Genomic DNA, 12,743 nt, shown 5'->3' on the forward strand with positions numbered 1-12,743 from the left:
GATTATATAAATCAGAAGATGGTAGAAGGTAAAAAACGATGCGTAGTGAGACGACTTGTCCCTTATTTGGCGCCTCGTCGGCGTAAAAACAAATCGATGTTACCAACTTTTAGATAAGTGATGAAATATTTTTAGATCTCCGCACGCAGGAAAGGAGACTACGGTCTATGAAGACGCCTCTCGAGTGGCTATGAAGGTTTGGTAACTTAGGTTATGCACTTCTATTCCGGTATTGTCCGACAGCTGTGACTAAATGGATTTTGGGTGAAGGCCGCCGGCGTCCCCTCCCCGCTCCCCCCTCGAACGCCCCAGATGCACCAAAATTCACACCAAGTGCATCTTTCTTCGTTAGTCTTACTATTATTCGATGTATCAGCATCGTCCGGTGAGGAACAATCACGAAAGAATTACTCAATTACCTGCTTTCCAGTCTGTATTTCTTATGTTAGTGTCATTTCTCGTCTTTTGCTGCTGTCAACAAAGTTTTGGTAATTTTTTTCGCGAATCTCTCGTCCGTATGTATAATAAAAGGAATATTTAAATTCAAATTTGAACTTTCATCAATAGATTTTTAAATTCCACAGCGCTAAGCTCAGATAAAGCCGAAGGAACCGGAGTCTCTCTCCAATATATCATCAGCGGGTAGTACTTTACGTCGATATTAAAATCCAGCAATTAAAAAAATCTCGGATTGATCACCAAACGCACCCTTGCAGAAACGCAAATTGGGTCCCTAGATTATCCTCCCAACGTTTATGTCGCAAATCCAAGTCAACATAGTGCAATTAGCAAATAGACCACTGTAAGGGATGAAATAGGAATTGATGCTTTCCCGGCGAATGATGTGGGTGAACTCTTTTCGGGGTTCAACACAATTTATCCCTTAGGATGAGCCCCGAGTCGGAGCTTGAAATGTTGGCCATTATGGAAAAATTAACCCGGTGGGAATCCCGAGAAGAGTCTACCCACACTGCAAGGGATGTTGGAATTATGCTCATAGCAAAGGGATGATGCCTCCTTTTTGGGCGGTATTCGCTTGGTACCACCATAATCAAATCCTTTTTAATTCTGTGTATCTAATTTTCACTCGGAAAGGAATCGATAATCGCAGATTTTGTAACTTTTGCTAATCCTCCGACGGGGGAGGCAAACCTCCAAAAGTGGGAACCTGTTTCTTAAACCAACACCACACATTCCCCTCTAAACTTGTATTGATAAGTCCTCTTCCCTTTTTTCATCAGACAAGAGTATAGTCTTTCATTCCAATAAAATAAGGCCCTTTGATAACACCTCTCTTTTCTTATTCACAGTAATTAGCATCTTTTTCTGTCTATGTAAGTAATTCTGGTACACTAGCTTGAATGTATCTTACGAAGTTATGACTTTTGCGTCAGCTAAAGTTGCGGGAACGATCATTGTGGTTGCTTGGTTCTTGCATATACCTCTATCACAGTTGGCAGACGCATTTTCCCCGAAGAAGTTCCAATTTGAGCTTATAGTCCTTAATGTTTATTTTATGAGGAAAGTAGAGATACAAATCGGCTAATTTCTCGCCAGTTTAATTTTATTCGGATGAATTGATGAAGAAAACTTTTGATACTATTTTCCCGTACAAGAATTGACGATGATGACTCAACACTCTCCTACGATTCCCTTTTTTCCTCAGTTGTCGAGTTTCTTCAGGGTTCAATCCAGCAGCCATCATCTTTCTTTTTGTCAGCTTGTCTCTCAAAATACTACTTCATTGGGGGTACCTTATGCTCCTCTATGCACTTACACGCAAAAATATCGCATAATTTAAAATGCTCCTTCAAAATTTTTTGAGTCTTATACTTCAATAAAACCCTACTTTTGGCCAATTACGATTTTCCGTAAGTTTTAGTACTTCCTGTGGTACCGCTAAATCCATTTAGTCACATTCAGAATGGAAGAGAAGCGCGTCGCCATAGTTCGCACACCTACATAGCCACTCGAGAGGCGTCTTCATAGACCGTAGTCTCCTTTCCTGCGTGCGGAGATCTAAAAATATTTCATCACTTATCTAAAAGTTGGTAACATCGATTTGTTTTTACGCCGACGAGGCGCCAAATAAGGGACAAGTCGTCTCACTACGCATCGTTTTTTACCTTCTACCATCTTCTGATTTATATAATCAAAGATAAACGACCTCCTAGCAGCATGCGCGGGATGAATTTAGCTGTATTAGAGGCGTGGGAGGGGGAGAAGCAAGCGTGGAGGGGAAGGGATCGGCCTGCGGCTCTGGTATCCGCGACGCTGCGTGGGCGTTGAAATATTTTCTTCGCGGATGCGGACTCAAATTAGGCATTTTGTGGCTAAACGGTGGCAGATACGTCAAAATGCACTAAAATTTTGTCCTACAAGGACAGTAACTCGGCAAAATCTATAGGAAATGACCATAAAATATTATATTTTTCGAATTTTGACCCTCCCCCCCTAAATTGCATTTGAGCGAGGGTCAGGGGTTCACGTACAGGTCTCAAATTTTTCAAGCCTTATTTTTGATCGGTCCCACAACATTTTTTCATTGGGCCAGATGGATTTGAAAAAAATCGATTTTTGCGATCCGCCCTAGTGGACATCCAGGAGCAGTTAGAAATTTAAAAAATTGTGAAGAGGAAAGAATAAACGATCACTAACGACCACCTTTTTCCTTTCACATTATCAGCGGAAATTGAAAAGGTCATCTGCATTCACCATGGGTTTAATCCTTTTTTCATTGGTGATATGAAATTCATACTGGTCATAGTATTGTTAGTCTGGTGTAATATTATGATTCTTTAATGAAATGGCTGCTTTATTTTTTACTTTATTCTCATTCGTTGAAAATCATTTAGCATATGTTTATTCACATAAGAATCTTTGTTAACCTTGATCATTACAGTTAGAGAGGCATTGCAGTGAAGAGGTAAACCATATTAAAGACATGATTATTCAAGAATTGGTTTTATTAGCCATTGGGGTCGACGTGGAGAAGTTGAAAAATTCCCATACCATCCTTGTAAATCACTTATTTGATCATCTTGAATCTTATGCCTTAAAGAATCGTCCACTGGTTGGTGAACCTCATGCATATTTTATTTTTTCAATCATTTTTATTTCATCTTCACTTATTACATGCATTTCAATGTTAATTTTCACTTTTTTACCCAGCTAAGGGAATTCAAACTCTCAAGATTAAAAAACAGGCTGGTTGTCTGCAAAGAATGTGGTAAAGTTAAAACTGAAAATAGCTTTGATGTCTACAGTGGAACGAAAGAACTTTTAAAATGCAAGTCGTGTGTGCGGATGGAAAATGTGAGCTTCAAACATAAGGAGTATTCCATCTTTAGGCACATCTTGGAATCCCTGAGGAAAGAGGAAGTACGCCTTCGATGTTCATCCCCCATAGCATTTATCATTCAGGTGAATTATTACTGATTTTTATAGTAAAACTCCCTCCTGTAGAAATCACCTATGTTTTGGCATACTACTGGCTCAACTGTTTGTTGATTCTACTAGAGGCATGCGGATAACAGAAATTGCTGATACTCTGATGCTACTTCTACTCCCCTTTACCATTTTCCGTATTGATGCTACTCTCTTCTGGGTACATTAGTACATATGAGGTTTCCACTTTTTTGGAAAACCTGTAAAATCAGAAATTTAATTGCATCTGGAAAGTCATGGATTGTCACACAGAGTATGTTACACAATTATATTGCAATATTTCATTAGCAGAATAGGGTAGTTTCCTTCATCAAAGAAAACGAAATGCAATGATTGCGATTCCTTACCCCCCAGTAGTGTATTCATAATATACAAATTATTTGGTTCTAGAAATCCCAGTTTAGACGAATGGCAACAGTCAATTTTAACTGCATTTGAAAAAGGCCAGATTGGCGCCCATGTGATTCCACTCCACGTGACGTCACTGGGACCTAGTTTCTATACGAGTAGATAGGAGTTTTACATCGTCTGAGATTACTAATGCATGCATGAGGCACAGAGCTCAGGGAAACATCTCTTAATAATCACACATTAAAAATACCTAAGTTTGGAAAGTTTCCTTCGTTTGATAGGGGAATAATAATCCTTATTTAAGCCAAGCGCTACCGGCTAGCAGGGTACTCAGCTACCTGCTAGCAGCCTGTATCGTATTAGTGCTCAAGCCTCACCCCAAGGTCACCTCACAAGGCGGCAGGGGGAATCAGAAATACGTCACACGGAATTTTTCCCATCATTCCTACTTAGCCGTCGCATTTTCGCGTACTTGAAATTTTTCACTTTTTGTTTAATCGCGAAAAATAGATATCATCATTTAAAAATCTAAAAGTGTGAAATTCGTACTCCAGGAGTAATAATCTTTCGATTTAGGCAATAAAAAAATAATAGGAAACCACCCTATTGTGTACAAATACACTACATAGTTCAGGTCAATGCTTATCTTATTCCTCTATTAAATTCTATTCCTTTTCGGAAGAATGGTTGACTCAAGCAGTCAACAAAAAGAAAATCCAGCCTCCTCTGCTGAACCCCTCAAGGAAGTCCTCACTTCCCAAGGGAATCACATATTACATACCTAGATCATCTTTCCATGTCTTTGAATCACTTTGCCATCCTTTAGGAGTTCTGGCCCAACCAAGTGGTACCCTCCAAATATGGAATTGTCAGTGAGATGAAAAAATCTACGAAGCAATTGAAAACGATCTCTAGACATCATTTTTCCGAACCGTGGTATAGCACGAGAATTGCTCACCCAATAAGAAAAGGTGGTCGGTCTTTTTGTTATACCCATTTCTAGTAAAATTGCAATAAATGCTTACATTTCAGTTACTGCCACATTCCGCCACTGCCTCACTCTTGATCTTGGCGACAATTTATCATGGGCAGCAAGGAACTGCTCAGCATACCTGTTAGTTTCCGTTGTAAACAGATTCCATAGTACGGATGTGAAAAACAAATTGAAGTGTTCTCTGGGGTGAGCTGCTGGTGATGGCGCATGCTTGGGACCTGGTATTTCAGCATACGCAAAGGAGTTAGTATTCCAGGTGTCACGGCCTTCATTTACCACGTTGAATTCTGGTGGTGGAATAACATCGGTCACATCACTGATCACATCATCTTCATCACTTTCCTCAATAACCCTTGGCCTTTTTTTCTGCATCACAATATCAGAGTCGCCAGAGTCAGAATTGTCTTCATCATTCAGATGTTCGCTCAAGTCTTCTTCCTCTGTATAATCATCATCGTCGCTAAGTGATAACAAGTAATTTACAAGTTCTTTGTCTACTTTTTTGTTTGAAGTTGCCATTTCAGGTAACCAAAACAAAAGTAAAACGTATGAGTTTGCTTGAAATAGCTTTAGAGACAACCATACACTCACAATGTAAAAACCTCACTGAACCTCCTTGGTCATAAGAGAAGAGAAGTGCTTTCCTTGCGTAATATCGACAATGTATTCGCTATCTCAAGGCAGAAAAAAATAAAGCCCTAACACATAGAGAACTGCTGACAGTGCAATTCCATTCCACAAAGTCTAAATGATTAGTTTGGAAGGATGAAAGGAGATACCAAAATGATTACAAAGTAATCCTTTCAAATGAAACGTAACACAATATACTGAGTTTGCAGTTCTGCATCAAAACAACCTCACCAAAACACATTCATTTGATAGCAGAACTATCAGGTTATAAACCCTCTGGTATCTGTTCGCAAAGAAAAGAAAACTGAGCAGAAAAATCATGCCTTAGATTGGGCTGTGCTTCCTGACTCAGAAAGAGCCAGCTGAAATTATGGTATCATTTATGCTTTTTCAAATGTAATTAAAAGTGACGATAAAAATAATTAAAACTTGTTGCATAAAGCAGAGAATGTACACTTTCATAAGAACAAAAAACATACAACATTCAATATGATTGTAATAAAAGTAAGGAAATAGAACTTTGTAAGGTTCACTGTTATTTAATTATGGGCACGACCCGGGTTTCTTAACTTGGTTACATCGTCAGGTGACTGATCTTGCATGCATCATACATTTATACACAAAGTACACAAGTGACTGTGAAGAAAACTATTGGAAAGGAAAAGGACTGGTGGAAAGAGCGGGGGAGGGGGTTAAACACGGACTGAAATAGGGAGAGGGGGTGGGGGAAAGGGGCAGCCTTGATTTGGGACGAGGGTTTTTCCTGTGAGGATCTGACCAGCCAGGGGAGGGCGGGGTTAAAGTGGGTGAGGAGACGAGAGCTAAAGAAGGTGGCAGTGTTGGGGAAGAAAGAGAGGATTAGCAGGGTACATTGAGTTTTCTAAATCACAATAGTCTATGGAAGGTCGTTGAGTCTGGCTGTGGAAGGTGCTGGTATGGGTTAATGATTTCCCCGAAGGACATGGGTCACTGGGGGAATTTTGGTAAATGCACTGCTTAGTATTTGTTCTTGGAAAGTTTAACGGCACACAGGTGGATAAGCACTTGAAAATTTAAAGGTTGTCACTGTAAAGAATCAATGATGTAAAAGTACCACACAATGCCAAACTGATCTCCTTTGATATCAACAGTTTATTCACGAATGTCCCAAAAAATGAAGTTCCACCAACCATTAGAGACCACCTACAAAATAACCATGTCAATCCTGTAGTAATTGAAGAAATATTGGAACTTACCAACACATGCCTCAAACAAAACTACTTCCTATTTGATAATAATTATTATCAACAATTTGAAGGACTAGCTATGGGATCACCCCTTTCACCCCTTCTCGCAGAAATGTTTCTGGATAATTTTGAGTCAAAATTATTTGATTCGAATCACGTTCTAATTAAACATGTTCACTATTGGTACAGATATGTGGACGACGTGCCATGCTGTTGGACCGGCACCACTAGGCAGTTAGAACGATTTTTCACATTTATCAATTCCCAGAACAGTAATATTAAATTTACTATGGAAGTAGGAAATAATTCAATTAATTATCTAGATTTAAACATTCAACTAAATGAAGGAACACATCTTTTTGATATTTATCGAAAACCCACCTCCACGGACGTTACCATTCCCGCGGACTCATGCCACCCCTTCCAACACAAGACAGCAGTGTTCCATCATTTAATCAATAGACTCATCAAAATTCCTCTCAATAAACAGAACTATAACAAGGAATGGAAAATGATTCAACACATTGCAAAGGTTAATGGCTATCAACCAGCAGTAATTGACAACATCCTCAAAAAAGTGCGGAAGAAACAGGCCTTATCAATGGTGTCCTCTCTCTCCCCCATCAACACCCCAAAAAATTGGTGCAGGAATCCCCTTCCTAGGGAAAATTTCCGTTACCTCTTGCTTCCCGAAAGAAAAATACAGAATCGCCTATTACACCCCCTCAACTCTCAAAACATTGCTGCCCAACTGCAAAGATCGCTTCCCACCAGAAAGAAGAAGTGGAATTTACTGCCTTAAGTGCGACGATTGTGGCATGAAATACATCGGCAGAACGGAGAGAAGTGTTAATATCAGAGTGAGTGAGCATCGCAACTGCTTCAAAAAGAAGAAAGATCAATCCAACTTCGCCAATCATTTAATAGATGGCAAACTTAATAGTGATTTTAAGCCGGATATCCTACACTCAGAAGGAAACAGGAGGAGACTCGATGCCCTGGAAACGTTGGAGATTATACAACATTTAAAGAACAACACCCCCCTTGCCAACGAACAAGTGCTCCCCTCCCACTCCCCTCTCTTTTCCATCCCCATCAATGAACTCCTACAGTGACAACCTTTAAATTTTCAAGTGCCTATCCACCTGTGTGCCGTTAAACTTTCCAAGAACGAATACTAAGCAGTGCATTTACCAAAATTCCCCCAGTGACCCATGTCCTTCGGGGAAATCATTAACCCATACCAGCACCTTCCACAGCCGGACTCAACGACCTCCCATAGACTATTGTGATTTAGAAAACTCAATGTACCCTGCTAATCCTCTCTTTCTTCCCCAACACTGCCACCTTCTTTAGCTCTTGTCTCCTCACCCACTTTAACCCCGCCCTCCCCTGGCTGGTCAGATCCTCACAGGAAAAACCCTCGTCCCAAATCAAGGCTGCCCCTTTCCCCCACCCCCTCTCCCTATTTCAGTCCGTGTTTAACCCCCTCCCCCGCTCTTTCCACCAGTCCTTTTCCTTTCCAATAGTTTTCTTCACAGTCACTTGTGTACTTTGTGTATAAATGTATGATGCATGCAAGATCAGTCACCTGACGATGTAACCAAGTTAACCCCCTCCCCCACTCTTTCCACCAGTCCTTTTCCTTTCCAATAGTTTTCTTTACAGTCACTTTTGTGTATAAATGTATGATGCATGCAAGATCAGTCACCTGACGATGTAACCAAGTTACGAAACCCGGGTCGTGCCCATAATTAAATAACAGTGAACCTTACAAAGTTTTATTTCCTTACTTCCAATATGGAGAGGTTTCACAAAGTAAAGCCTGAAGTTATAAGTTATAAATGTAATAAGTTATAGCAAATTAAATAATGGACTACGTAGAAGCCGATATATCGGCCCGCCGCACTTTTCGCCCAAGCAGCAAAAGCCGATATATCGGCCTGCCGCACTAAAAGGGTTAATCTTACTACCTGAGTTCTGTTGTTAAGATATGATTTCATCCACTGAAAAGCAATGCCTCTGATACCCAATTTTTCAAGCTTAAAAAAAAGATGCTCATGATTTACCAGGTCAAAGGCTTTAGTGAAATCAAAAATTAAAGCAAGTGTTTCTTTTTTGTTATCCGTAGAGAGTAATATTTTGTTTATTGCCTGATAAATGGCAGAAGTGGTGGATTTTCCACGTGTGAACCCATGCTGATTGAAAGAAAGAAGATTGTACTTATCCAGAAAAGATACTATACGATTATAAACAATTCTCTCAAAAATTTTTTTTATGAATTTTGCAGAGCAATTGGTCCGTAGTTGTTCAAATCATCTATTCTCCCTTTGTTGTTATAAAGAGGAACAATTTTGGACATATTTAGAGAAGCTGGAAAGACACACATTCTCAGAGATTCATTCACTAAATGAAGGAGTGGAATCTTAATCATATCATAGCTACAGGATATAATCTTTGCTGGGATTCCATCTGGACCTGAACTTGAACTGCTTTGGCTGAGTTTGGATATGACTGAATTTAATTCTCTGTCATCACAAGGCCTCATAAAAAAAGATATTGGATTAGCTATTGCAGCATGGGTGGATTAAGGAACCGTAATGCTTGGTTCCAAAGTAAAATGCTCATTGAAATGCATTACATATAAGGAAGGAACATAGTCATAGAGTAGAAGTAGACTGAGTATTGGGTCATGTGCTGGGTGGCAGATTTCAATGATGTTTCTTGTAGACAGATTGCATCATGGGTAATAAAACTGAAGGGGGATTTATTCATGATCAGTTGGTCAGGCTTGCAATCTCCACAGACCTTCTGTGAGCAAAGTGGTTTCAGAGCCCAATGGTAGTTCCCAGTTGATTTAGAAGTACTTGCTGGGACTCAAGATCAGTGCTTTTTTGGATGTACTATGGGGAAAAAGTATTCTGACAAAGTTTGTGCTTCCACTCTCAGTCTACAAGACATTGGGTTCCCTTTCTTGCTTTTCTCTAGCCAAATTCTGACAAGGAATATTCAAATATGTACATCTTAGCAGTGGTGCAGCAAGGGGGGGTTTTGGGGGATAAAGCCCCCTCAGAGCACAGAGAAATTTTTAAGTTAAATCAATTTTATTTAATTGGATTAATATTGCTTATCGAATAGTGTGAGGATTAACAAAATATCCCTCAGAAGGTCGTAAAACTCAACATTTTGAACCATTTATCTTAATTATTTTTCAAGCGGAGGGTCCCCGCACCTAAGGCTTACCCTGGCGGGTATACCACAGCCCCAGGAACCCCAGCATTTGTTGCGCCTGAAACCCCCCCTAGCCTTAATTCCTAGCTGCACCCCTGCATCTTAGTGTCTTCCTCTTTTGACAATACAAGTTGGAGTCTGAGCACTGCCAGGTTGCCTGCCTGGAGAATCATGTGTGCTGGTCCCTGAATGATAATGCATTACATAATCCTTATTTAATGTTTTTTTTTAATGCTCTATGCTTTAATGTTCTAACACTTGTACCAAAAATTCCCCTCGTATTTCTTCTCACCCTTCTTTTCTCTTGATACCAAGTATTTTATCTTGCACTCGGGCAAGATCCAACTTTTGACTTGCATTTAACCATTCAGGAACCACCACATTTTACGCTCCATGCAGGCAAGCTGCATTTACGAGGGACGTTTTTTTTCAACCTCCGATAGCTCAGCAAAAACACCATACAAGCGACAGGCGGGCACTGCACGCATAGGGCAACTGCTTATCCTCCGCACCATACGCTCAAGTCATTTCTGATCTTAAGTTTTTAGTTTAAGGCTAGTAGCAATCTCATTGACTACACTGCCTCAATTGATTCTCCCTCCAAGTGTACACTGCGGAGCGACAGCCAGTAAACTCACCGAAAGGCTTCGGCATTGACATGTCTCGACCTATATGACGATAATAGAGAATTTTTTAATGCATTGTGGCTGGATTGGGAAACATTACACCCATTCCCATTCAAAACAAAAGAGGAGACATGCTGGCTTCAGGAAGTGTTCTGATCCATGACACCGACCCTCATCTCAGCACTGATGCAGCCCAACTCTCCTTGAGCAATTTCAATGGCACATTTTTGATCATCCGCCGTGCAATGTCAACAAAGTGCCGTGTGACTTCCATCTTAAAACTGAAGTGAAGAAGTGGCTAGGAGGGAAGGGTTTTCAAACAGGCTTTGAGCTTCAGAACTAAGGCAAAATTCATTTGAGGTCATTGGCGGCAACATCTTCTGAAGATGGTACATATAGTAAAACTTGTCCACAGGCACGACCAATACCTCAATTGACGAGGTGATTATGTTGAAAGGATACCACAGGTGTGATCAACATTTAGCAATGAAATAATTTTTAATCGTTCCCTTCGTCTTCGTCTGTTCATGACCCATCGAAGGTTAAAAAAAACGTCCTTCATACTAATTTGATTATGTTGGTTTGACAATGCCGAAGACTGGTCTTCATAGAATTGCTTGCTACTGATACATGAAGAAATGCTTGGCTTTTGATCAAAGGTTCTGGGTTCAAATCCCTGTGAAATTCTTACATCTGAAGGTGAGAATAGCAGAGTGAGCTCTACCCTTGCCTATTAAAACCAACCGTCAAGTTGAATCTCAGTGTGAGTGTGTGAGGCTGTAAATGTATTTGGTTGTTCATATTTTGAATTTTGGGCAGCAGAAAATTAAGTTTGAAGTTAAAAATAAGCAATGGTCTTTGTTTATTTAGGTTGATGATATAAATTACCTCATCAATTCCATTTGGCATACTCATTCAGCATTAAGCCATAAGAGTACACTGGAAGATCTTCGATTATGTCGGTTCAACAATGCCGAAGACTGGTCTCCATGGAATTGCTTGCTACTGACACATGAAGAAGTGGTGACTCACCGTCGCGTCTCCGATCCTTACAAAGTTGGTATTTTAACTTTAATGAATTCATTTATTGATCACTAAGTTTAATAGGAACATTTTTATTTCTCAAAAGGGTTGGTTAATAACCGTGTATATTAATTTTTCTTTGAAGTTTCATTATATAATTATACTGTTATTGATGTTATACATGCAATTTATGTTCAAGTATTGAATGGTTGATATTTGTTTTTGAATAACATAAATAAATTCCCAACCTAGAAGATTACAGTATAATTGTGGAAACTTTGGTGAGAAATTAATACACTGGTACACTTTTATTGACCAGATCTAACAAGCAGGGGTGGTCTGGCCAGGTCGGCCGGTGGGCAATCGCCGAGGGCCCCAAGCTTAGGGGGCCCCCACAACACTCGCGTCTATCGTGAAGCGTAAATGAAAGGCGTGAAAAAAAGACTCAGATTAGTTAAACCAAGGTTTTTTTTTGAAAGTATAAAATTAAATATAGTCATTAGTTGCTTTATTTACAACATACTCAGTATAAAATGATGATATAAAAAAAGGGGTCGCGGAGGATAAAAAAAAAACCCGATGCTTTTTATGAAAGGGTTATTCGAAAGGGTTACTATAGAAGATTTTAACCCTTTTGCTGCGGCCCACCCTCCAGAAACCTACGTGTCACATGCAGGGAAAGCGCATGGCAGGGAGGATGTTAAAGTACGTTCACAGCAGCCTGCCGTGCGAACATACCAGGTACGTTCACAGCAGCGAAAGGGTTAAGATCTCAGCAAATTTTCAAGGAACAAATTCACTTAATAGATAATAGAACCATAAGAATTATGCAATTGTATAGGATTTTAAATTCTTACTTTATATAATATTTTTGGATATGAAATTACTATTTTTTAAATTAACTTTTTAATATTTTCCGGTGGGGGGGGGCTTATAAGGGGGTGGGGTGCGAATCCTCCTGTGAGGGGTGGCCCCATCATGAGCCGTAGCCAAGGGCCCCCAATCACCCCTGCTAACAAGAAATGAAAACATAGTTAACATATTTTAACAGTATAAAATTAATAAACTGTGAAAAAAATTCATACCCATGTCTACAGGAGAAATATCTGTGATTTTGTCATTTTGAAGTAAATTAAAGGCGGTAGACATACAGTGAGAGATGATATAGCTATATTCCAATTCTATGGGAATGGGTACGGCTGAGTTTTAGAATTA

At 39.7% G+C, this 12,743-nt stretch overlaps 1 protein-coding gene across 3 annotated transcripts in view; it reads left to right on the forward strand.

The window, feature by feature from the left end:
* Positions 1–12,743, forward strand: part of LOC124159526 (IQ and ubiquitin-like domain-containing protein) — a 52,722-nt gene that overhangs the window by 38,060 nt on the left and 1,919 nt on the right. For all 3 annotated transcript variants that reach the window (XM_046535394.1, XM_046535397.1, XM_046535395.1), the window contains 3 exons: positions 2,903–3,073; positions 3,172–3,423; positions 11,376–11,561. In XM_046535394.1, the coding sequence (XP_046391350.1) occupies positions 2,903–3,073; positions 3,172–3,423; positions 11,376–11,561 (609 nt within the window). The remainder of the gene's footprint in view (positions 1–2,902; positions 3,074–3,171; positions 3,424–11,375; positions 11,562–12,743) is intronic.

This window comes from Ischnura elegans, chromosome 5 (assembly GCF_921293095.1).
Source record: "Ischnura elegans chromosome 5, ioIscEleg1.1, whole genome shotgun sequence".
In the NCBI taxonomy this organism is placed as follows: Eukaryota; Metazoa; Arthropoda; class Insecta; order Odonata; family Coenagrionidae; genus Ischnura; species Ischnura elegans.